Raw genomic sequence first — 24,784 nt, 5'->3', positions numbered from 1 at the left:
TCAATTAATAGTTTCTCAAAAAATAATTTAACAATAAGATGCCGAAACACGTTAATTGAGTTCTTATTCTACTTATTTTTGAGAAATAAAATTTAATATTTTTCTTCAACCCCTTAGCCGTATATAAGCCCATCCAACTTCCGGTTTTCAATTGGAAACATGAGTATACCACATTGTAGGTTCGTTGGAAAGCTCTCGGAAAATGGAATCCCACCATAATCTTTGTTTTTTCTTAATTTTTGTAATTATTATAAGAAACTCAAAAGTCTTTTGACAAAAAATTATTGATATGTATTTAATTTGAAGAAAATCAAATATATTATTGTTCCATTTTCCGTGAGCTCTCCAACGATCCCGAAAATCGTATATCTGTTTCCATTTGAAAAAACCAAAGTTTAATGGGTTTGCGGCTATAATAGATAAGGGGTTGAAAAAGGACAACCAAAAATTAACGGACGGGTATCATATTCAGTTATTGCTATTGCATGTTTGAAGAAATATATATTAATTTCGTTCCAGGCTTATTATTATTCAGTATTTTTCGAGTTCATAGACAGGCTGAGAAATAGCAGGAAACTTCATTTTATAATTATACCCGCGGCTTCGCACTCAGAATATTTAATTGTGAAACGCCTGCGTGGCACCATATTATTATAGGCGTATTTTATATAATCTCGCCTCAAAGTGGCCGTCATATAACACTGCGATCCCAGATAGATTTTATTTCTTGCCTAAATTCGTATTTCTTCAACCTGGCATATATACAGGGTGACTCTCTGATTAGTACAAATATTTTAACAGTAGTTTCTTAGGGCCAAAAGAAAAACTTTTTTCCTATATACTTACCATTTTTTCCGATTCGGCCCTGATGAAAACAAATAGATAAACATTTTAAGTTTTCATAATGAGCTGTTCCGTAATTGAACAAAATTACCTCACTTCTATTTTACAAAACATTAAAGTTTTGTATTCTTTGAGTTTTTGCACGGTATTTTTATGGTACATAATAGTTAATAATGAGGAAACCGAAAAACGTAGGTGATATCTTGTGTTCGGAAAAAAATAATCAAATAAATGAAAAACTATATTCCAAAATGCATTTCATTCGATGAAACCTTTTGCGAGAACTAAAAATATAATTTTTTTATGGTTTTTCAGTAGCTTGTATCTTTTACCGGGCCGATTTGGAAAAAGTGGTAAGGGAAAAAATGTTCCTTTTGACCCCAAGAATTTATAGGTACCTAGATACTGTTAAATTATTTGTAAGTACGAGTCAAAGACTCACGTCATCGATTACTTGTTCATGAAAAATCGATATATTTTGTCATCTCGTCATTATACAGGGTGCATGTCTGTAAATAAATGCGAGGAATGAAAAAAAGGAGGGGTGTAGTTAATATACATAAATTTTTTTCTAAATCAATCCTCCTTTCAATATGTAGCTTTCAAAACACGAATTGCCGGTTCTTAATTTTTTCTACGTTGTACCTATACCTGTATACTATAATAAAAAACACTAAAACTCAACATAATATGAAGCCCTTGAGTAGATATTGCTGACACATTTTTTATCGATCTCATAACTTTGTATCTTAGGATATTTCACTTATATAGGATGAAATAGCTTGTGAGTTTTGATTTATTCTGAGAAAACTATCGAGTGTATCGAAATTTTGCAAGAGACTTTTTTTCTCCAGAACCGAATGAGAAACCATAAGAGAATTTTGTTTTTCGAAAATCTTTCCTACGAGAACAATTTTTGAAGGAAAAATCATAAGGGGTTGTTATTTTCAACCCCTATTCATAAAGTTATGGAATCGAAAAAAATTGTGCGAGCAACATCTTAGTGCTTCATATTATGTAGAGTGAGTTTGTGACCCAGGTACAAACTATTGGTAAAAACCAGTGTACAGGGTGGGCAAAATTCTCATTCTCTAGCTCTTTTTTCCTTAGAAATCCGTTCATATTTCAATTCGAGATTTTGAGTTTGAACAAGAATTTGAGACATTGCCATTTTTAATGAGACTGAATTAGAAATAGGTGCATAGGAAAAATTATTCGACAATCGGTAATTCGATCACAGAGCATGGAGTCCATGAAAAATAAATGAATATTTACCTAACGCAGTCGCTATGGTAACGCCTACCCACGTATTGTCTTATTATTTAAATAAGTATAGTGAAACAAAAAGAAAAAGCAGGAAAAAATTCATATTTTTCTTCCATAAAATATTTAGGTGAGAGTTACATATGATACATTTTTGAAATCGGCAAAAAATTTACAGCAAGATAAAAGAAATTTCATTTGAGTTTAATTTAAAAAATCAGAAATCCCTGTCATATCTTGAAAATTGAAAATTTCAGTGAAATTATATTCGAATTTCTCATAAAAAGTGAAAGTAGAATGTCATAATGATTTTCGAGTAAGAGTTGAAACAGAATAGGTAATTCAGCTTTATTGCAAATGACAGTTTCTGGATTTTTGTTCATAACTCAAAACCTACAAATGATAGGCTGATTCTGTTTTCAGATTTGGATAGTAAGGAAAAAAGAGCTCGAAAATGTGTCATCCGTTTTCTTCTAGCTGCTATACTTTTCGAGATCCTCTCGGTGGACAACGAATTGGGTCCACCCTGTACAAACGGCTTGTAAGATCAGCGAAAAAATAATCGAATTCTATATGATGGCGCAATAAATGTAGAAGAAAAATCAAAATAATACTAATTTTTATGCTCCATTTCCTGATCGCAAAAATTGAAAAAACAACAAATTAATTCAAATAAAAATGATAACTAATCATTCTCAACGCACAATACGATTCGGCGGAAAATCCTACTAGCGACCTTGTCGACAACGAAAAAATCTCTCCACAAAAAGAATGAATTATCTTACCACTACAAAAAGATGTCGAGCGAATTCCAAAATTGGAAAAATCACTGAACCTCGCGAACTCCTTCGAACTGCCACATTAATCACTCGAAGCCATCATACACCGGAAAAAAAAAACAATTGTAAACTACAAGTGTCCGTCGCGTTCTTTCTCTACGATTTCCTTTCGGATTCGATCGCGCGATTCAATAAACAAACTGACTAACTATATAAATAAATCAGTGATCGAGCTATAGTACTCTTCAGAGCGCTCTTGATGTAAGACTCTTTACCGGCAAAGAGCGCTTAACTTGCCTAAGCGTACTCCTAGAGTGCCCTCAAAGTGTACATGGCACTTCTGAATCGGCCCAGACGAATTTCAGGTACTTTGGTTGGCACGGGGGCGGGGCCTCGCGATTTTACACCAACCGCTCCTCTCCAACTCCGTCCATACGTAACAACCCATTGTTAGCGGCCGAAACCCGGGAATTACCACCTAACTCTACGTCCACTTAGGCTCAAAATCTTCGCAGTTTCCGTATGCGCTAGCCCGTACGCGGCCTAACCGTTGCGCTCATTATGGCGTTTGACATTTCCTTATCTGAAATTCTCCGCCTCTTCTATGGACCTATTGAAGGGGCTTTCAAGATGTTGAAGGAGGATCTCTTCAATCTGATAATGTATATTTATTTTATTTTATTAGGTTTATCGATTTAGACCTTGGGATTTCTATGTTTCTCTGTCATTTATATGTCTCAACTCCCAACGTGTAATTATATCCATGGGGGGTCGTTGTTATGATATAACCAAGGTGAAATTATATAGGTAAACGTATAATGTAGGTATCCACTTCAAGTAATTCTATCGTCTTTTTTTGTATTTATTGTTGTATTTATTATTGATGTGGATTAAATTCGTACAATTGTAAACACAAGAACTTGGTCCCTCGAGCCGGATTATTTTTACTTCAAAAGCAGATCAAGAAAATAGAAGATAATATCATCGGCATAGAAAAAATACTAAATAGTAAGACAGAATATCCACCTTTAGGGGTCTGTATTTGCTTTAAAATCCCAATATTAAATGAAATTCATAAATAGCAAAGCTAAATCAGTAGGGTCAGTATAGGTGCCTACTTTTCGAATCCTCTAAATCAGCTAATTCCTCCCTCCTTGTCTTTTTCACTCGACGCTTACGAAATTTGTATACAAGGCGACTAAGGCGAGTCTTTGACTTTTGTATATTCAGTGAATCCTTGAGGTCAATAGAAACACTTTTTTTCGTTATTTTTTCCGATTAAGCAGATTCAGCTTAGTAAAAAAATTTTGTTATTTTAAATTTTCATAATGAGCTATGCCGCCTCTGGAAACATAACACCGAAGTTTTTCCAAGTATGTATTAAAAGTGTACCGTTTTAACCTTCAAAATAAGCTACTATTATACTAGAAAATCAAGCATAAACTCATTTTCATTGCATTTGATCAACGAACTAGTGATTAGGTATAATACAATAAATTACGGCAATTTCGTTGGCGATAAATATTCTTCTGTTGATTTGTATTTCATTTTCGATAATAGCGAATTTAGCTTGCAACCACCCATATTAGCTCCGTAGCCTCTGTATTATTCTACAACATATGGATAATCAATTATATTATCGGTGTCACATCGTGAATATGTTAGGTTGCCTGACTCCTGACTTGGGTTTGTCAGACGGATTTTGTCCTAGTTGGTAGCGACGCCTTGCGAACATCAGAAGACAAACTGTCTAACTGTCATTCATTACAAGATAATAATAGTGTCATCGTCGGATGCGCCGATAGGTTTTCTCATGAAACTAAAGTAATCCTTTGTAATAAATAAATGTTCGGGACGATATTCAAATCTAGCGGCGTCTTTTGTAACCATATCCCAAGGCCAAAATTGAAGACTGGGGAGTGCTATACTTCTGTCATTAAGGTATTTTCACACACTAAGAATGATATTTCGGGACTATTTCTTATAAGTATAAATAATCTTCAGTTTGATTTTTTAATTTTATATATCTACACATCTGAAATGTGGGAAGATGATTCACTTACTAGGTACAGTCCTCGTCAAAAATATGGAACAAATTCATTTTCTCAGTCAGAAGAACAATATTTGGCAACAACATCCTGAAACAGGTCAATTTTTGTTTCACTTTTACCCAATTTTTATGCATTTTGAAGGATTTTTGTTGTACCCTGTGCCATCCCCATCAACCCTCTAAATTTTTTGAATAGGGAAAGTGAGTCATGTGGTCCTTCTTGGCAAGGTCTTTGTATCTTCTTTACAGGCGTGCAGACATTTTCAAGAAAAATTAGTTAGATCAAAGAGGTTTTCAGTATGTACTTTGTCGTGGCTCATTTACTTTGAGACGATGGTACCTGATGAAATTTTTCACCGAATGAAAGTCGACCATATACAGTTTTGTTTGTTCATACACAACTTTCAACCCCTACGAACCCTTTAATCGAGGAAAAAAAAATTGAAGTGAAATTGGAAATTTATTTCGGCATTAAATTCAGAAAAGTAGAAAAAATTTGAAAAAAAAATTTTTCTTGAAAATTTCTGCACGCCTGTATAAAGAAGATACAAAGACCTTGCCAAAAAGTACCACATGACACACTTTTCCTACTCAAAAAATTTAGAGGGTTGATAGGGATGGCACAGGGTGTAACAAAAATCCTTCAAAAAAGCATAAAAATTTAGTAAAAGTGAAACAAAAATTAACTCGTTTCAGGATTTTGTTTCCAAATGTTTTTCTATTTCTTCTGACAAAATGAATTTGTTCCATAATTTTGACGCGCACTGTATAGAAAACGCATGCTGTCGGATAGAAGGTTTCGTGTTTTCTTTGATCATACTAATAGTAGATAATTTCAAAACTTTGAATAATGGTCTTCCACAAGGATCAGTTTTAGCACCTCTTCTTTTCAATTTATATCTGTGATCAGTGCCATTCTGATTTTAGATGTAAGTATAGAGAAAATCTATCTATATGCAGGGTGTCTGTGAACAAATGCCAAGGACTTAGGGAATGATTCCTCGATGAAAATAAGAAGGGGTAGTTTCTATAAATTTTTTTCGAAATCGACCTCCCTTCCAAGATACATACAACCTTTTGGGAGGTAATGACGAGTTTTTAATTTTTTTACGGGTTCTAAAAAACACTGAGTCATAAAACTATACATATCTAATATGAAACACTAAGTAGATGTTCCTCACACAATTTTTTACATCTCATAACTTTATTATTAGTTGTTAAAAATAAGAACATGCATTTTAGCGGGAGGTAGTCATTCTATGGAAAACTTATACGATACGATGAAATGGAATGAACAGTGATCAGAACTTCTTATGTAAGTTTTTATTTATGCCGAGAAAAATATCGACTCTATCGAAATTTTGCAAGACTTTTTTTCTCCAGAATTGAATGGGAAACCATAAGAGAATTTTATTTTTCGAAAATTCATTCCCCGAAAACAATTTTTGAAAGAAAATCATAAGGGGTTGTTATTTTCAACCCCTAATAATAAAGTTATGAGATCCAAAAAAATTGTGTGAGTAACATCTACTTGATGCTTCATATTATGTATAGTTTTATGACTCAGAATTCTTTAAAATCAGAAAAAAAAAGTAAAAACTGTCGACTCGTCATCGTCTTCCAAAGGCTGTATCGGGATTCCGAAAAAAATTTATAGGAATTACCCCTCCTTATTTTCATCGAGGAATCATCTCCCTAAGTCCTTTCGCATTTATTTACAGACACCCTGTATAGAACTTAAATTATTATCTCGCCTTTTTCTGCTTTTGTTTTTTTTTATTTCAGATATGATTTTTTGGTAACTTGGAGAAGACTCCCTGGATTTCCTTTTTCTTCGAGGAAAGGATCAATTTTTGCAGTGCTCTTACAATCCACTACAGTCACGGGGAGAAAAAGTTTTTTTACTGGTGTTTTTCCCTAAGCTCTTGTATCATACGCAAAATTGTATGGTTCCCCGTTACGTACACTAACCTCTGCTAAAACTGTATCTAAAGCCCGTTTATAACAGCCGAGAATTCTCTACAAAATTTTGGCTAGAAAACGGCAGATATTATTTTGTATGCAACTGAACAGTGATTTCTATCGAAAGTGCGTATGTAACTGTAAAGAATTCACGGCGCATGAATTCTCGAGAATTCTCTCCAGAGAATTCTCGGCTATACAAAATAATGGAGAATTCTCCAGAGAATTTTTTTAAAATACACTCAACGTTTTCGGTAAGTACTTCCGGAAAATAAAAAAATAAATGTTGAATACTGACGAAAACGTACGAACTTCATTTTCTTGAAGGAAACAAGAGCCTCTGCCGATCAGTGTTACAACACAATAACCGCATCCGACTACTTATCTTCACTTCGATCTACTACGCTTCTATCGGCAATCAATTTCACTACCTATAGTGAAATGGTCTTGAAAGATACTATAAAGATGACCCATTGAATACTTACTTGCCAAATTATCAGATTGAGTACCGCCGTGTATTATGTTAAGGGGGTGCGTTAAACCGTGATACCTGTTTGTATTTACCCCACTGTTATTACTGGCTATTATACCGGTAATCACGGGGTATTGTGCAAGAGGACAGAGAACTAAACCTGTCATTAGAGCCGCTTTCAGTGCGCCATTCATGCAATCTATCATCTCAGGGGTCTTCCTATACCTTAGGAACGTTTTACTTCCTGTATTCGGGAAGAACAAGAGAATAATGGGGAATGTTTTTGAATAAGTTTTAAACGTATTGACAACATTAAGTGGGCAGGTATAACAATGTAGAATTTACGCGACACTTGACACTTGATGAAAATCAATCATTGAACTGAGAAAAGAATTGGCCTGATATCAGAGGAGTTTTTGATCGCTCTAAATAAAATTATGAAAAAATCGCAATCAAAGCATTTTATTGTTGGAGTGGCTTCAGATATGTCCCAATATATCACGTAAACCTTCACCAGCCATATCACCCTGATAAAACCGGAAGCATACTACTATTTATTAGGTAAACCAGGCCCGAATTTTATTAGACTTGCCATTGCCGAGTTATACCTGTTTGGTTTAGATTCTATAGAAAGCTACACCACCCACTTGTAACTTTTGAAGTAATGGTGATAGCGAAATGGGATTTATTAAAATTGACTCATCAGTTCATATCCCAATTTTGATCTTTCTAAAGACGTCCTACCCTCAATACCAAATATTATTGGGCCGTGTATTCCAAGAGCTCTAAGAGCTTCTTTCTATCTTCTATACATAATAATCATGGTGAAATATTTTATTAGACCAGACCACCTGATGCTAAAAAGCAGTAACACCCTGTATAATGTATTTGTAGTTTTTCCAAAACGAATGATGTTCCGATCATTCATTTTCTGAGTTGAAATTTTCCCGATAACTGGATTGGAGAAAGTATAAAGTCTCCGTAAGGTTTTCGGTACTTTTAGTTAATGTGATCGGGTATTTTCAATATTGGAGAAATCAATATCGCAAATACGAAACCTCATTCTGAAATTTTTGTTTTCAAGTTGCTGGTGTTTCTAAATAACTCTGAACAGATTTAATCACTTCTTTGGTCACTTGGTTAGATTTTATTGATTTTACGCTATTCAGAGATAGACAAAGATAGGTAAGAAAGTAGACTGAGGAGGTATCAAAATTTTTATTAATTATTTTAAATGGGCCGATCCCGGAGGTACTGCAATACCGGGCCAACCCGCGACGGCGGTGGAGCAAGCCCCTAACCGCCATCAATTTCCAAAAATCAGTTTAATATACTGGCCCCGCATGCGGGGCGTATCAGATATTAAGCTGATAAGAACAGATACTACACTTTGATCTTAGCCATAGGGCCGAGAAGCGATAAAGAATGAAAATTTCTTTTTGATTTTATCGAAAAGAGAACTTTTCTACTGAGTATTATATTTGATAGTGAACCATCTTGCGGCATCAATTTGAACTATTGGAAGATTCCTTTTTCACTGTTTATAGTAATTTGCATGCTCGCCACTAGATGGCGACATCATCGCTCTGAACACCACAGATTACAGAGTACAACGAAAATATAGTAATTTTTCTATGGGCATTAAAAAATACTGCCCATAAAGTAAGTCTGTTCTGTGATACTGCCGGCTCTAGTGTGTACAGCGCTCTGATGCAAAACAAAATTTTACAGGCGAAAAATTTGGCAGGGCGTTCCTTTGCTTTGGCACCCCGATGGATTGAAGGAATGAAATGGACTGGTCCAAGTCCAATAATTTGACGATTCTCAACCAGCATCATAAACCAACTATAGGTCTATAATCCTTGGATTGTCAATAGTTCATCAAATGAATCCCTGCATTAACACCTTCAGATGTAGTGGTTTATAGAATTTATAATAACTTAGTGATTAAAATCATATTTATTTTATTCACTAGTAGTATAACAATACTTCTTCTCTCTCGAAAAAGATTGACACAAATAAAGTCTGACTTTTTACCTGTTTTTTTAAGGGAGGTTTGTATAATATCTTATACAAACCTCCCTTATTTTCAGATTATATTTTTGTGGACTACATATTAAAATTTATCAAGAAAAGCTCTACAGGAAATTTGTCTGACAAAAAACTAAGATTATAAAACATACTATATTTAATAACCAAGTTACTTAATATTCATACATTATACAGAAATTGTTTTATCTTATATGTCAGAATAATGGGTTATTCTGTTTCCTCAACTTCTTCTTGTTTGTTTTTACGCCATTTAGATGGTCTGCACTCAGGATATTTATCAGTAAGAAAACTCCTTATCTCACCATATTCCACCTTCAAATTAATTCTGACCTTATCTTGATTCCTTAGATTCTCTTGTTTTTTTAGGTATATTTCCCATGACTTATGTTTTGTATAAAATGGAGGGAATACTTTCTTCTGCAGAATTACCCTTCCATCAAGGCAATATTGTTTGAAATCCAGAATTTCTTTTTTATCAATCTCTTCCTCTGTGCGGCACTTCGTGGGTGATGCCAAAACTTTTGGAAAATATCCATTTTCTTTGGAAAATTGTACAACATGGAGTCCTTTCTCCTCTGCTATTTCTTTAAATGATTTCTGAAAATAAAATTTCATTATCCAGTCATATAAAGCTCATCAGTGAAAAAATTGGTTACCTGTTTTATAAGACCCAAGAAAAATGCTTTGGTAATATGATTGACATTTGTAGATCCCTCAACTTTAGCATAGAGATCTTTGATTCCAATTACTTCACAAATGGTTTTTATAGCCCTGTGACATCTCAAGCCATATCCTTCTGGTTTTGGTGTTACTATAATCTTGGTCGCTCCAAACTGAGTGAAAAAATCATGATTTACTGAAATTAAACAAAAAGTTCAGCACAAGTTAAGTACTTCTGAATATTTTTAATTGCACAGGTTGATGTTTTGTTTTTGATTTCCATGTTTTAAGGATGCATTACCAGTTCTGAAACACTTCAGGCTGAGAAAGCAAAAAATTTACCACATATTTCAGAAGTTACTTATAATTTCTACATAGCTGATAACAGCTGTTATATAATAATGATCATTAATTAATAGATTTGGTTACCCAGTACTATATGAGTAAAAATAAATAATAAAAAAGAAACAGTACTACCTGTGTGATTATTGAATATCTTTATGTTCATTAATTTTTGTCCTGCCCTGTTTTTCGATTTCCTCATTGCTGTTCTGGGTTCCAAACCTTTTCCAATGGAGAAACCAGCAAGACCCTTTTTATTTCCAGTAACTGATAAAACAGATACTCTCCTTTTCCTTCCCAAATTTCCTGTCATATTGAAGATTGTCTTAAGTTCAAGTACTCTTGTATCAAATCCTTCATAGGTTTCTAGAAAATAAAATCATTTTGTTTCAATAAATATTATAGTAGAAAATTTGAGGTAGAAATAAATTTGTTGTTCAATTCCATTGCAGTAGCTGTTTACTGAAGAGAAAAATGTAAAATGTGACGTACCGTCATCATTAACTGGATCAGGAGGTCCTATACTTCTACCGGGCATTTTGGATCCAGTCCATCCCCTATCAATAGAACTAATTTTACCATATCTAGTTTTTCCCATTTGGTCTCTCATCTTGATCAAATTTTTTTCTCTCTCTGGATCTTCTGGTAATTGTTGTTGTTGGATTATTTCCTTTCCTCTTATAATGGGTGATGATAATCCGGGCCATAATATATTAGCCTTTCCTTAAATTGAAATCTAATAATCTTCGAAGAACAATCAACAGGAGAACGTACCTATTCCAATCAACTGGCCTCTATTTAAATCTTTAATATTTCTCTTATTGACAGTTTTGCCTCGACCTCTTTTTTTTCCTGCATTACTGACTGATGTTACTCCTTTCCAAAGGGATTCTGCTGGCACTGAAGTGGAAAATTCTTCATTATAAGGAAATCATTTGTAGGTTAGAACATACATTTATTGAAGAAATTCGTATTTCTTGAAGGAACGCTGAATATAACATTATTATCAGATAAAGTAACTGTCTTTTTTAATAATGGAGCTAATTTATGTTGATTATTTAAGGATAACTTCTGTAAATGTTTTGTAACGCTCAATAAATAATTTGCCATTTTTAAATAACCTAATTACAGAACAGAACAGAGAAAAGAAGAGAAACAAATCTTTGATCGAAGATTAACCCCTTTGGATTATTGCTGAATCTAAACATTATGATTTGGGGAAGACTAAAATTTTTGACATAGACAATCTAATTTTTGAACGAAACTAGTTTAGAGTTCAGGGACAAATGTACTATTATTTGAAATTCAAATAATGTTATGCACAGATTACACAGATTACTCTGTAATCTGTGATGGCGATAAATCATAAGCCTACGCCACTGGCCCATATCGGCTAACTTCACGCTAGATGTTTTCTATGCTTTTTTTCCCGACATTACAAAGAAATGAATGTTTTCTCTGGTCTGTGGAAATGAAATTGCTTCTGTCAAGTCAAATAATTTGAGTAAATGGTATTGTTTCAATGGCGCAAGATGTTTCTAAGAAAATGGCTGAGGAACCGTGGATATTAAATGAAGACGGTTATTTGAATGCTGACACAGATATAAAAGAAATTGTTTATCATCCAACATTAAATGTAATTCTCTTATGTACCAAGATCGGTGTTGTGAAGGTATTGGATGTCAATACGGGTGTTGTTCTACAATCTAGTAATTTGTCAGGTAAGGCTGCAATATTTTTCTCTCAAACCAATTATATGTGAATATCCAATACTGTAGAACTAGAAAATCATTCTGAATATTATTTATTAGCAATCAACCAGAACGAAGTAACATGTCGTTACATACCTGTACAAGATCGAATCCTTTTTACGGATGGGCAAGCTATAGGTGTGAGATCAGAGTACAATGGTGTTTTACTTTTGGATAGTATTTTGCAAAAAATAGTAACTGAGCCCAATGAAGAAGTCAGAGTGGAGGTTCCTTTGTCAGAAGTAAGTAAAATTATTTGCATTTGAATTTCATTAATGCCCTATGTTTTTCCAGGCCATAATTCTAAAACAAAGTCTTTTGTCATCTGGACTTACAGGAGTGGATCATATTTTGAAAGAATTGACAAATTTAATTTCAAATGCTCAAAAATGTGATAAGAAGGGAATAAAAGCTCAGAAAGTATGTTGCAATTGAATTTAAATTTCTTGGTGTTCTGTAAATATTGAACTCTTTTCAGTGGAATACAGTTTGTCTAAAACTTCCTCTGAACGAATTGAGATCTGCAACAATGAGTACTGTCACCAACATTCTTGCTAAAAACCTCCATACACCAGAATTAGCAGTTGCCTCAGCTATACAAGAGAGAATGTCTGAATTGTTAGGTGAAGTAGCTAATGCTTCTGATAGGAGGGCCATGGCAAGTGAATCTAAAAGGAGAGATACATTTTCTCAATGGCCACATATGGATTATAAGTAAGATATAAGTTTGAAGATTTGAATTGTGTATCATTCATTATCTACAATAGTTGGTTACTGGTTATGATGAGATCTCTCCTTAGTTCTTGAAAATTTTATTTCAAGTAGTTAGGAAAATTAAAATTTTCAAAAAAAATTTGTGGGCTGACATAACCATACCAAGTGTTTTTAAAACTCATCTCAATACTCATCATGAGTTATAAAATGGCCTTAAAAATTAAGATGTAAAATGAGATGAACATCTCTACATCTTTTCATGCAGTGTTGCCTTGTTACCAACTATTCTCTAATATTCTTAAGCATCTACGAGAAACTGGATGTTCTTCAATTAAAAAATTATGCTTGTAAAACACAAACTTTTGTAATACTACAAATGGAAGAAGCAGTAGTGAACATAATAGAAAATTAGTAGTTTTGGATATCAGTCAATATGTTGCATGATTGGTTGCTATATACCATTAAGAACCAGAGTGTTCAGGTGCCCCTGCCTTGAGATTTTGATCCAAGTTTTGTCTTAAACCAATATAATCTGTTTCTAACAAACAACACTCAATCATAAATTTTCACAGTATACCTATATAGGCTAAAGAAAATCCACATGAATTTGTAGAAACACAAGTGAAGTTTTCATTGGATCTCTATACTGAAGGGTGATAATATTTTAGATTATTTGATTGGTGCTTTCTTTGTGCTAAGTCTACTTTGGGTCATTCATTCAGACAATTTGCCCTTGTTAGTTGAAAATGTCCTGCCTGCAATGTTTTTTGAAATTTTTTGAATCTCAATAAACCACTGTCAGAGGTTGAGAAAATAACCAAATAAAACTAACCTTAAAAACACCAATTTATCCAAAAATGATTGCACCTAGGACATAGAGACTTATGAGTGGTTACTATGGCTATATTGGACTTATTGGGAGTTATTGAATTCCAAAAGATACTCAATTTTATCACTTATTGTCAGAAATGGATATGAACAATCCTACCATAGTAATATGGTAGACAATGAAAAAAAAATTCCATATTTTTCAAACCTAAAAAGTAAAATGGGGCCAGACTTCCAAAAAAAAAATATCACCCTGTGCTTATACATTTCCACTGGCAAAGAACATGTATGTTACATATGATGTAAACCCAAAAGGTGAATTAAATAACAAAATGATAAGGCCCTATTGGCAGATGATAATGATGAAATAAAATAAAAATTGAAATAAAACAAAATAAGAAAGCCCTCTTAGCTGATGGCTCTTAGCAACACACCTCCTACCTCAATGGAAATGTACCTCCAATTGCATGTGGGTAGTTCCATTGTCCACCTCTCATTGGTACACCTCTGTCTTTGTTGGTCTTTCCCAATCCCACAGAAAATTTCAGGTCCAAAGGTTTTACTATTGATGCCTTTTTTGAAAATTCATGCGCTTCAGTACTACAATGCCCTGGCACACATAGAGTGAACTTATTGCTTCTAGTTTTATGGTTTTACAGCATTTCCATGACAGCAGAGATATAACTTTTTATACCGACTAATTCTGTTAACTGCTCTCCTGTTATAGTTTCAACTTTCATACATCAACTCACCAACAGTCATACAGAGGTTATCTGAATTGCGTAATTTGAACTGCAGTTTATTTGATTTTTTCAATAAATTTCAGTTTCATAAAAATAAATACACACAAACTTACTACATATATTCAGACTCAATATTTGAGAATTTAAATTTATTTGTTTCCTTTGTATTCAGGGAATAATTTTTTTTGGTTCTAAATTATTATTTTATATTTTCAAGTGTCCCTTACATGGGACACCTTTATTTTTATGGGGCTCGTCCTGATACAAGAATCAACAAATGAATAATTATTATTTAATATTTGAAAACTGAACAGTAGCTCTGTAAATTTTACTTTATCCAGATGGGCATTACCTGAGCAGATGGCCCAGGCGGGTTTCTACCACCAGCCAAACCAGCCCAATGCTCCTGGTGAGGATAGAGCTTTATGCTTCACCTGTTCCGTGTGCTTGGTGTGCTGGGAGAAAACTGACGAACCTTGGAGCGAACATGAACGTCACTCACAAAATTGTCCATTCATGATGGGAGAGTACACTCACAACGTTCCTATATCTGTTATATTCGCAAGCAATCCAGCTATTGACGCTACATACCGTGGTATGAATTTGAAAGTATTAGGAACCAGTTCGGTTTCGAACTTGATACCAGCAAGCAACGATGATGGATTGATTTCAATTTTTGACATAAGTGGAAAGATCACAAGACCCTATTCATTTTATGTTTCACAATATGACTCTTATGTTTTGGACAAAATTACTCAAGAATTTAGTGTGTTGACTAGTGAAGATGGTGAGTATATATATTTTGCCCTGTTAAACTTAGAAATAAGCAAACTGTCTACGCCTTTCTCTGCTTTATGTGGTCGTCATCGTTCTTTGAATTATGCGGTAATGATGAGCTAGTATAAGAGCGAAACCGGCTATGGCTACTTATTTTTGATGGTGGGACATTCTCTGTTCTTGACTCTCAATCTGTATCCATGCTATGTACCTTTAAATAATATTTATGTATTGCTAGTAAAGAGCTTGTTTCCAAGTCTCATCACATCGCAATATACTTACATATACTACATCAAAATTGAAAACCTTCAATACAGAATCATAAGAAGGAAAATGGCATGCGACGCTTGCGCGTTAGGTAATGTCAGTTTTAGAGGTTAGAAATGAAATGAATCTTAAGACTTCCATGGACCTAGCCGACCAATTTTATATTGATGATAGTATTGATGAAGTATTCATAAATATACTATTTTATTGCGAAATTTTGTTTTAAGCTTGTTAAGAAAAGTTCATAGAACACGTTCCAACAGAAATAAACCAATTTTCTAAAATATCTAAAAACAGGCAAGAAGTACACGGCATTTTTAGGCCCATAAGAAATTCATGGGGAATTTAGTAACCAGATGGTTTATAGGTTTTTGAGAAGGACACTATGATTTTTTGTCTTATATTGATTTCATATCACTTTACAGATCATCAAGCTTACCCTTAAACCTTTTATTATGTAGGGAAATGCTCCAATGGGTCGATTTTCATTTCAAATTTGGCAATTTTTTATATTTTTATAAACCTCTATTAGGTGGAGGGTGTTTGTGTATTTTTAAATGGCAAACGTAACACTTTGTGCCAGAAGTGGGACCTTTCTGATTGGAAAATCAGGAATCAGAAAGCCTGGGTCTGGGTGATTATAAAGAAAAACAAGCATTGAGAAAACATTTACTACGATTCTGGATATAAAAAAGATTGGGAAAGGGAATCCAGCCTCCCAAATCCTATTAAAAGCTATAGAGATGTGTGGAAAAAAACCATCAGAAATGATCCTTGAAGCCATCTCAGACTGCAATTCATCAAAACTCTGGAACTGTAGACGACATGGCGGCTAAAACAGCCCTGATAAGGGGCATAATAGATCTTGAGGTCTCAGTGCAACGCAACTCCCTTTGAAATCTAGAATCTCCTCGATAATACATTGAAAGTTGAATAATGTGAAATGAAAATTGATCTGTTTGAGCATTTTTCTAAAATTATAAAATATTCTAGTAAATATCGAATATATGAATTTTCTGTGTTGCTTTTTACTCACTATGTATTCCACTTTACATTTTAACTGTATTTTTACAAAAAAAAAAAAGTTAATCATTTCCATTATTAGTTGAGATGATATTTCACCTCAAATGATTCTCTTTACATTTTCGCCTGCCATATAGATATTCTTCTTTATAGGTTCCAACTCCTATCCCACTGAGAAGTGTGTTACAGCTTTATCTATAATAGACCAAAAAACAAGTTCCAACCCAGGAACAAATTTGAATACATCATCAACCATTCGACCTACAGTTATATGTGGTCTCAAAATCAAAAGTAAACCTCCCAATACATCAAATTCAGCATTCTCCATACAAAGTTTTGATGAAAACAACCAATTTGAGCAGTTTTCGGATGATATAGAAATTGGCTGTCCTGAAACATCAGAAAAAAGTTGCCTATTTCTTGTGGTCTATGATTTCTCGTTCAAAAAAAAAGAACAAAAACCGGAGGAAAATGTTGAATCCTTGACAAGAGATGACAAAGAACAAGAGACACTGCAAGATAAAGATAAAAATATCGAATTTATAGCAGTAAACGGAATCAATAATCTGGATGAAATAAATTTATCTCCAAAATATCTCATGAAACATTTTCAGTCATTTTATAAGGCTTTCATACCAGGTGAAAGTGATGAAATATGCCTTCCTCCTCCAGAAGTGGAACCAAAGAAATGGTTTGACAAAAAGTGGCCAGAATCAAGAGTATTGTCGTCGAATTCATCAGAGGCTGACTCATGTTCGCCTGTATCATGTCTGAATCAAGATAATATATTGCTGAATGGTCAGATATCGAATTTGAAAGAGATAGTTCAGGAAGGCAAAAGCATTTCGGATCATATAAATGACTTGAAAAGCAAAAGGTTATCGAAAAAATTAAACTACTCCAGAGCAGTACAGTGCTTTATCTTACCTAGTCTTTATAAAAATAGAAACGATCTTATTATTTCAGACATATTAACAACACTAGATGGTTTTCACATTCTAGTTGTACTCAAAAGTATAAACGAAGCCGGTGGCGTTCTCTTGTTGTATAAGTTAGATTTTTCGGGTAATATGGTGACTGTCAATCCCACACCGATTCATTCGAGGGAACTTAGTAGTGCAGAAAATCCGATACAAGTTATCTTATTACCTGTCATTGAGAAGTTTGGAAATTCTCTTGGTTCAAAAGGAGTTGAAGGCGATTTGGTTATAGTGTGTTCAGATGGAGCCGTGAGGATAGTGGAATTGGCAACAATGAGAACGATTTGCTACGCAAAACTTGAGGGCGAGAAGTTTACATCGGCGGCGTACTGCAACAGTGAGTATTTTTCTCAAAATACCATATTATGTGCTTGAAATATCTTATTTAGTTGAAATTTATAACTGAATTAAAGAAACATGACATATTTAATTTATGGACTCATCTGATACAGGGTGTTTCCTTTATAGTATACACATAAGTATTTACAGAACCTATTGAGATTTTTTTCTGAATTTATCCATGAATAACAGGCATCTGTTCTACTAAAATATTCTCGTTAACAGGAATTGAGCTAAACCATGTTTTTTCAAATTAGACATAACTTTATAGCATTTTTGAATTTTCCCCAAAATTTTAATTTATGTATTCTCAAATAATACCAACAGTTGATATACTGAGTGATTCACTGCAGTGATCTTATTCACTAATCACAATTTTGTGCTGAAAATTTGCTTGTTGGGGTTTATGACAATGATCTTTCTCCCTGAAATATTTCCAGATCCTATAACTCTTGTCTATTATGATTCATTAAACCTGTTCATAATTTTTTCTTTCCCATTGTTTATGTTTATTCAATATGGATTGTTCCAAACTTTTTGATTTTTCTTCAGGCTTGGAAAGATTATGCGTATCAACAGAAGAAGGTTCCCTTCATTTTTATGTATTAAACGACACAGACAATGAATCTTTGGAAGATCATGAAGACGACGATCTGTTCTGCAGCACAGAATCCACAGCTTATTCATCACTATATACCGAATTGACTGATGGTAGTGAAATGCGTTGTTTCCATGAACCGACGGCTATGATGAATTTAACCGAATTAAAGAAATTGTATTCATTAACACAGTTCGAGCCCTTGAGGGCAGGATACTGTGCAGTTGTACCTCCATGCTGGACCGAAATTCAGCAAGCACAACGACAAAGAAGGCATCCGCAGAGTTTGAGTGTAGATGGAGAGGCTTACACGAAGACATGGAGACTTCAGACAGATTTAACTACATGGGATGAACACATTTTCGAAATTTCCCTACCCTGCCCTATGATTTTGGGTCATGTTGATGTTCATTTCACCCTTCAGCCATCTACTACTTCGCCACATGTTGAAGTGACATTATTGAGGCAGAATTCTAATGGTATTGGCCATAAAAGAGATGTTACTTTTTCAGTTGACGAATCGATAACAATTGGCATGCTCCAGTGGGCAGATAATCCTGTGATATCTCAAGAATATTTAAGGTCACACAATGCCGATATATTGGCAGGACCTGTTAATATCGCCTCATCCTTGGATTTGACGGAACAGAGTGGAGTGGCCACTTTAACTAGCCCAAAACTATTCAAATCAAGGAATCGCACATTGCTGCTGCATTTAAGGGTGGTATATTCTAAAGAAGAAGAGTGCAATAGACAGAACAAAAGTAGTAAAAAGCCAGATTTTAATGAAGAGGCTAGTTTCACTTCTAGAAAATCCGAAACGTATATGGGATGCGACTGCATCCACGAATTGAGTATTACAGTTTACGCCTCAAAACATACCGAATTACCTTCTCAGATTGCCTCTGAACGACATCAACGTAGTTTGATGCTCGAATCGAACGTTTTTGTGCTGTCCTTAATTCATACACTCATAAACAATCGCACTCCTAGTGTTCAGAATTTCGTTCTCGATATATTAAATTGGATAGCTTCAATTCGGCTGACCAGAAACAGGAGTAACAACGGCGAAGCTCCTTTCCAACAGGTTGAATTTATATCGATTCTGGAGAATCAGTTGCAAGGTATAATACACAGAAGTTTCTTGTCTGGAGGAAGATCTCTAGCTCACAGATGTGCCAAATTAATAACAACTTGTTCTAGGTGAGTTTCACTGGATTCAAAATGAGTTTTAACATTATCTAGACCGTTCAAGCCGTTATAAGAAGTATTACAGTTACCAGAATTTATCCAACATGCACTAGTGACTAGAGTATTCCATTTTAGTGCTTTTTTTTCATAAGCGAAAAGCTATTTTGTATGGGTAAAGAATTTTTTTTCATTCTGAATAGATTTTGAAAACAAACTTGGGGAAAAAGAACACAAATAAAAGTATTAGTGCTTGTGATTTTTTTGGTATTTATACTATTATTTGTCAATCAATATTTTAATTTCAGAGGAGCTAAAAATACCAATGATAATCTTGGTGAAACCTTCGACATTGCAGTAATGAACAATTTATTGACTTTATTAGACTCGATTGGGGAGGTGAAGTCCTCTGGCTCACTGCAGTGGTTTTTCAACATACTCTTAGCAGTCACTCCAAAAGCCGAAAGCAAATTAGTAGCGACTAATTGCAAGAATCTGTTGGTTAAAATTTCAGACGAGCTTGTGAAAAAAACCAATCCATATCATCTGCTACTCAGAACCAGATACGGATTGTATGGTACACCGATGGAACCAGAGCTTTTCGATGTTGAACCGCCTCCTTATCCAAAAGGAAGTAGTGTTTCTATAACATATGCCTCTGTTGTTAGCGGGGAAACATCGATAACAAGTTCTGACTTTTACAGTACATATTCTTTCTATAAGGAAATAATCAATCCGAAAGAAGTTATGTCAACTTCGGACAATATTATGAAGTGCAAAAATATATCTTCTTCCAGACTGTTCAAAGGTGAGTGTTGATTCTTTCAGTGGTTGGTATATTGAATTGTAAAAAAATTCTTCATTTCGTTAGGTTATGCTTATTTTGAATAATAATTTCGATCACAAGATCAGGGTTATGGTCCATATACAGGGTTTATTTGAAAGTGAGGCTTTTTTTTTTTTTCAACAAAAGGTAGAACTGGTCAAAATGAAGTGTTTCACCAAAAATCACCTATACAAAACTTTCAAAATGACAAAGTTGAAAAAAATAATTGAAAATGATAACTGAAATAGATCCTAATACGACCCTAGACCGTTTATTAGCTGAATTATCTCAAAGCAGTGGGAAAAAACTTATCTCCTGATTCGACCGTGTGGTTTCGTTTAGGATATTGGCTCGTTTGATATTGACGTGGTAATGAAAATGGATTGCCGAATTGTTGTCATTATTTTTTAGTGACTTTAACGATTTTATGAAATGGCTCATTTCGATTCCAACTGACAGAAGAGACTTAGGATACAAGTGTAAAAAATAGATTAATACTTCAAAATCTCACCAATAAAATTCGTTAAAATTATTCACGAATATTTTCACAATGGGCATCACAATCTTCTTGATCGAACATTCCAACAATCGTCGTAAAAATGGGATGAAATGGGTAAACATCATAGCACTTTTTCAACATAACTAACATAAGCACTTTCAAGAAACTGCCTCGATTTTCAAATTTTTTTCACCCTAAATTGCACGATGAAACAATTATGATTCTCTCAAAAGTGACCTGATGCATCTAATCCGATGAACTTGGTACTGAACCATACATTGTCTAGCCATATGTTAATGTTTTGATTCGTTTTTGCGATGCCGGAGTCACCTTCCACAGTCCCGTACTTGAAATTCAATGAAATTTTGTCGAATTTCTAGGGGTTGTATCTCAGCCATCTTGGATATTTTCTAAAGACAATTTTTGGTCAAACGACTTATTTTGACCTTCTGTCGAAAAAAAGAGTTTCACTTCTGAAAACACCCTCTATAAACTTGGTTATTTTTGGTAATTAAATGGTCTGTATATGTAAAATTTCTGAAACTTCGGTGCCATATCTGTCACAGGTCAACATTGCTCGATCAGTGGACTAAAGAAGTTGCATGCCATTTGAAAAAATTGACTTATCGACATTTTGTGAAGGTCACTTTCCAAAAATCGCCTCTTCTTTCTACGGGTGGTCCGAAAAACTGAAGAACACTCGAAAACTCTTCATGAATTTGATTTAACAATTGGGTATTGTCATTTGAAAAAGGTGGGTGGTATGGTATCGTGTTTCACCACTTTCTGACCATCCCATAAAGTCAAAAATAATTTTAGCTTTTGCGCCAAGTATGGTAGATTCCGCTAAAGTTTGAAGCATTCTCCTAGTCCAAAATTTCTAAGAGTTATCTGTTGACTCACCCTGTATGCGGACCATATCCTAATGTGATATGGTTTCTTTACTGTTGTTGGTAGATAGGAGACCTGAAATATAAGCAATATTCTAATTGACATCTTGAATGTATATTTCTTTCAGGTCTAATCGAAACTGAGCCTCTACATTTTGTATGCATTTCTGCCAGTGAAGGCACCAGATTGGACAAAGCAGATGAATCGAATTCCGTTATGTCCAATATTGTTGTCAATAATGTACCGATTGCAGCTTATACAGACTCCGTTCTGTCTGGATCTTCGAAAAAAGACGATATTCAGCTCTTCTGGAATAATGTCATCGATATGATGAACGATATGAAAAATTTCAAGGGTGGATCGCAAAGTCTGTCTGAAAAGTTCCTTTCACACCTAAAGAGTCCTCTGAATGCCTTCATTGCCGATGAGTTAGGTATAGATGCTAACCCTCTGCAAGTGTGTGAGTATTGTTGGAATTTTTTCTTGTTAACCTTTCAAATTTGATCAAAATAACAGTAGTTTTGTATCTTGCATCTTGTATCTATGTATGCCGATCGGATGAAGTATAATGAAAAAGCGTCCTCAGTGTTAAGGATTTTATTTTGACAGCATAATCTTCAAGTTATACTCTAGGTCGACCTTCTTTAAGATGCCTTCAGATAAATATAATGCAAAATGAATTAGTTTCAGATAGTTTCCGCAGTAATAATAAAGGGGCTAACAAACTTTCAACCTCGAAGAATATGTGGCAAATGGAAGATATTTTATCTCCAGAATTCCAAGTGAACAACATTTGGCAACACTTGTTGGTGGGCTCTCCACAGCAAGTAATTGTTGTGGAGAGGATGCACTCGGGAGCAAGGAGATTTGTGATACTAGACTTTGGACAGCCTGTTATCCTGACCGATCTGCTGATACCGGCATGCAACGATTTGGTATCAGTGAGCATTGATGTATGGTTAAGAAGTGAAGACGTAGATCCCATAAGGATTGCAGTTTCGTTTGACATCGGGAGTAGGAACTTGGTGTTGAATGATCTGTTGCCAGCTCCCATATGTCGCTACATCAAGGTCAGTATTTTATTTTTTGCGATTCCCTGATATCCTAAATTTTAAGGGTGAGCCTATGCCTCGTATTAAAATTTCTGGAGGTGAAAACAAACAGTTTTTTCCTTTTCTATCTTTTTCGATTGGGCCTAAATGCAAAAAATTAAAAGCCATTTTAAGTTTAGTAGAGTTTTTTCTAGCTTTGAATATACGATTTTAAAGTTGTAAATAAGCTACTAAATCAGGAAAACAAGGATAAACTAACTTTTTCCATTTGATTTAATGAACAAAGTAGTATTAATAATTCAATAAATGAGTTATTGCAATTGTTTTTGGCGATAAATATCGCCAGTGTGCTTTAAATTTCTGGTTTTTTTATAGTATGTAATGTTTATAATGAGGAAACTTGAAGATGTGGTTGGAATTTTGTGTTCAGAGAAGATTCATCACATCAATGAAAAACTCGTTTCAAAAATCGTTCAATTCGATAAAATCGTTTGTGAGGTATAACTGAAAATTATATTTTTTTATGGATATTCAACAGCCTGTAGTTTTTCAACAGTGGCGGCCCGTCAGGGACGGCAGGGTCGGCAGTGCCGACCCAAAATTTCGCTAGCAGCAAAAATGTGAATTCTCACTTGTGTAAAATAATAATGTATTAGAAATTCTCCAAACATAACATAGCTCTCAATAAATTTTATAAAAATATTAGGTATATGATATCTGATATCAATGGAATATGGAACTTCTTTGAAATACGCTGTTTCAATTTATATCCCACATCTACTCGGTCCGTAGACAAAATACGCTCATCTCCAATCGAGCTATGAAGACAGCGCCGCAGATGCCTTCTCTAGCGACCGAGTGACCGACCGTTCGTTCTGTTCATTCAGGTACGGCATGCCGAATCTAGATTGTAAACATATCGAAGGAGCGCTATTAGCGCTAATATCAATGAGTCAAATTGCTTCTAACTTGAATAATTTTTGTTGGAATTTCATTCGGATAACAATTAAAATTAGATAAGCCTCTTATTTAATGTTTTTTCCGCCAATATCCGATAGTTTCAGTTTCACATAACAAATTACAAGAGATCGCTATTATTTAAAACGAATTTTCATCGTATTTGTTAATTTTCATAAACGTGAGTGCTGAATATATAATACTAATGAAATTCCGACAATTTTTTAAGAACTTTTCAAAGAATAAAGACCAAAACTATGATGAAAGTTGATATTGTTGGCTCAATACTTCGCACGGTGTAGGACATGTAGGTCCGGCAGGCAGCGACCCTGCCGACCCTAGAATGCCTCTCTTCGGTAACTCGAAGAATGATCGTTCGGGATATCTCGATTCTATCGTTTGCGCTCGAGGTGATGTTAATTTCTCGCAATTCTCAATTTCGTTAGAATGCACTTTTGATTGTTTTTCCAATTTTATTTTATGGATAAGCATTTTTAGAGTATTTTTATTTGTTATATATATTTTCGGTTCTTATTTTCATATTTGTTCCGAAATTATGTTTATTTTTCAAGTGGTATGCAGGGCTAAAATAGTTCTTTCTCAATCATTTTTCATTTTCCGGATTATCTTCAGAGATTATTGAAACAGAAACAAAAATTTTGGCGAAACTTTCACGAAAAACTAACGCACCGAGTGCAGTACCCCATGGTGATGTGGAAACCTGCATAATACATAGGTATAGAAAATATTGAAAAAATATATATATATATATATATATATATTTCAGGTGCAATTTTCTTGTATATATATATATATATATATCTTCCGACCCAGGATAAATATGCTCGAGCCGCCACTGTTTTTCAACCAAACTGAATTGGAAAAAATGGTAATGAAAAAAAATTATCAAGTTAGACTCACCCTGTAC

At 34.3% G+C, this 24,784-nt stretch overlaps 3 protein-coding genes and 1 non-coding gene across 4 annotated transcripts in view; 1 reads left to right on the top strand and 3 right to left on the bottom strand.

Annotated features, from left to right (window-relative positions):
- LOC123308486 (homeobox protein Nkx-2.1) overlaps positions 1-3,172 on the bottom strand; it is a 57,364-nt gene extending 54,192 nt beyond the window's left edge. The window contains exon 1 of the mRNA XM_044891151.1: positions 2,892-3,172. The gene's annotated coding sequence lies outside the window, so the exon portion shown is untranslated. The remainder of the gene's footprint in view (positions 1-2,891) is intronic.
- Positions 3,173-8,598: 5,426 nt separating this feature from the next.
- LOC123308832 lies at positions 8,599-8,789 on the bottom strand. Its single transcript, XR_006537178.1, has one exon. It is a non-coding gene; the product is annotated as a U2 spliceosomal RNA (small nuclear RNA).
- Positions 8,790-9,539: 750 nt separating this feature from the next.
- On the bottom strand, positions 9,540-11,572 carry LOC123306835 (28S ribosomal protein S5, mitochondrial). The gene is made up of 6 exons (XM_044888998.1): positions 11,377-11,572; positions 11,198-11,323; positions 10,916-11,146; positions 10,559-10,789; positions 10,078-10,277; positions 9,540-10,018 (listed from the first exon to the last, which is right to left on the bottom strand). Exons 1-6 carry the CDS (start codon positions 11,531-11,533, stop codon positions 9,629-9,631), a joined length of 1,335 nt encoding a protein of 444 aa, XP_044744933.1. The 5' UTR covers positions 11,534-11,572; the 3' UTR covers positions 9,540-9,628.
- A 325-nt stretch (positions 11,573-11,897) lies between these two features.
- Positions 11,898-24,784, top strand: part of LOC123308355 (baculoviral IAP repeat-containing protein 6) — a 30,506-nt gene continuing 17,619 nt past the window's right edge. The window contains exons 1-10 of the mRNA XM_044890974.1: positions 11,898-12,144; positions 12,235-12,416; positions 12,469-12,594; positions 12,653-12,888; positions 14,801-15,246; positions 16,680-17,843; positions 18,398-19,646; positions 19,940-20,439; positions 21,975-22,307; positions 22,532-22,917. Of these exons, the coding sequence (XP_044746909.1) occupies positions 11,946-12,144; positions 12,235-12,416; positions 12,469-12,594; positions 12,653-12,888; positions 14,801-15,246; positions 16,680-17,843; positions 18,398-19,646; positions 19,940-20,439; positions 21,975-22,307; positions 22,532-22,917 (4,821 nt within the window). The 5' untranslated portion in view covers positions 11,898-11,945. The remainder of the gene's footprint in view (positions 12,145-12,234; positions 12,417-12,468; positions 12,595-12,652; positions 12,889-14,800; positions 15,247-16,679; positions 17,844-18,397; positions 19,647-19,939; positions 20,440-21,974; positions 22,308-22,531; positions 22,918-24,784) is intronic.

The sequence above is a fragment of the Coccinella septempunctata genome, chromosome 2 (genome assembly GCF_907165205.1).
Source record: "Coccinella septempunctata chromosome 2, icCocSept1.1, whole genome shotgun sequence".
Taxonomy (NCBI): domain Eukaryota; kingdom Metazoa; phylum Arthropoda; class Insecta; order Coleoptera; family Coccinellidae; genus Coccinella; species Coccinella septempunctata.
The sequence above is the reverse complement of the archived record's forward strand: the minus strand, read 5'-3'. Positions and strand labels throughout refer to the sequence as shown.

Coding starts and splice junctions, on each gene's coding strand:
- LOC123306835 (XM_044888998.1), bottom strand. CDS start 11,533: ATGGCAAATTATTTATTGAGCGTTACAAAACATTTACAGAAGTTATCC. Junction 11,147..11,197: donor AGGCCAGTTGATTGGAATAG/GTACGTTCTCCT, acceptor TTTCAATTTAAG/GAAAGGCTAATATATTATGG. Junction 10,278..10,558: donor GATATTCAATAATCACACAG/GTAGTACTGTTT, acceptor GTTTAATTTCAG/TAAATCATGATTTTTTCACT.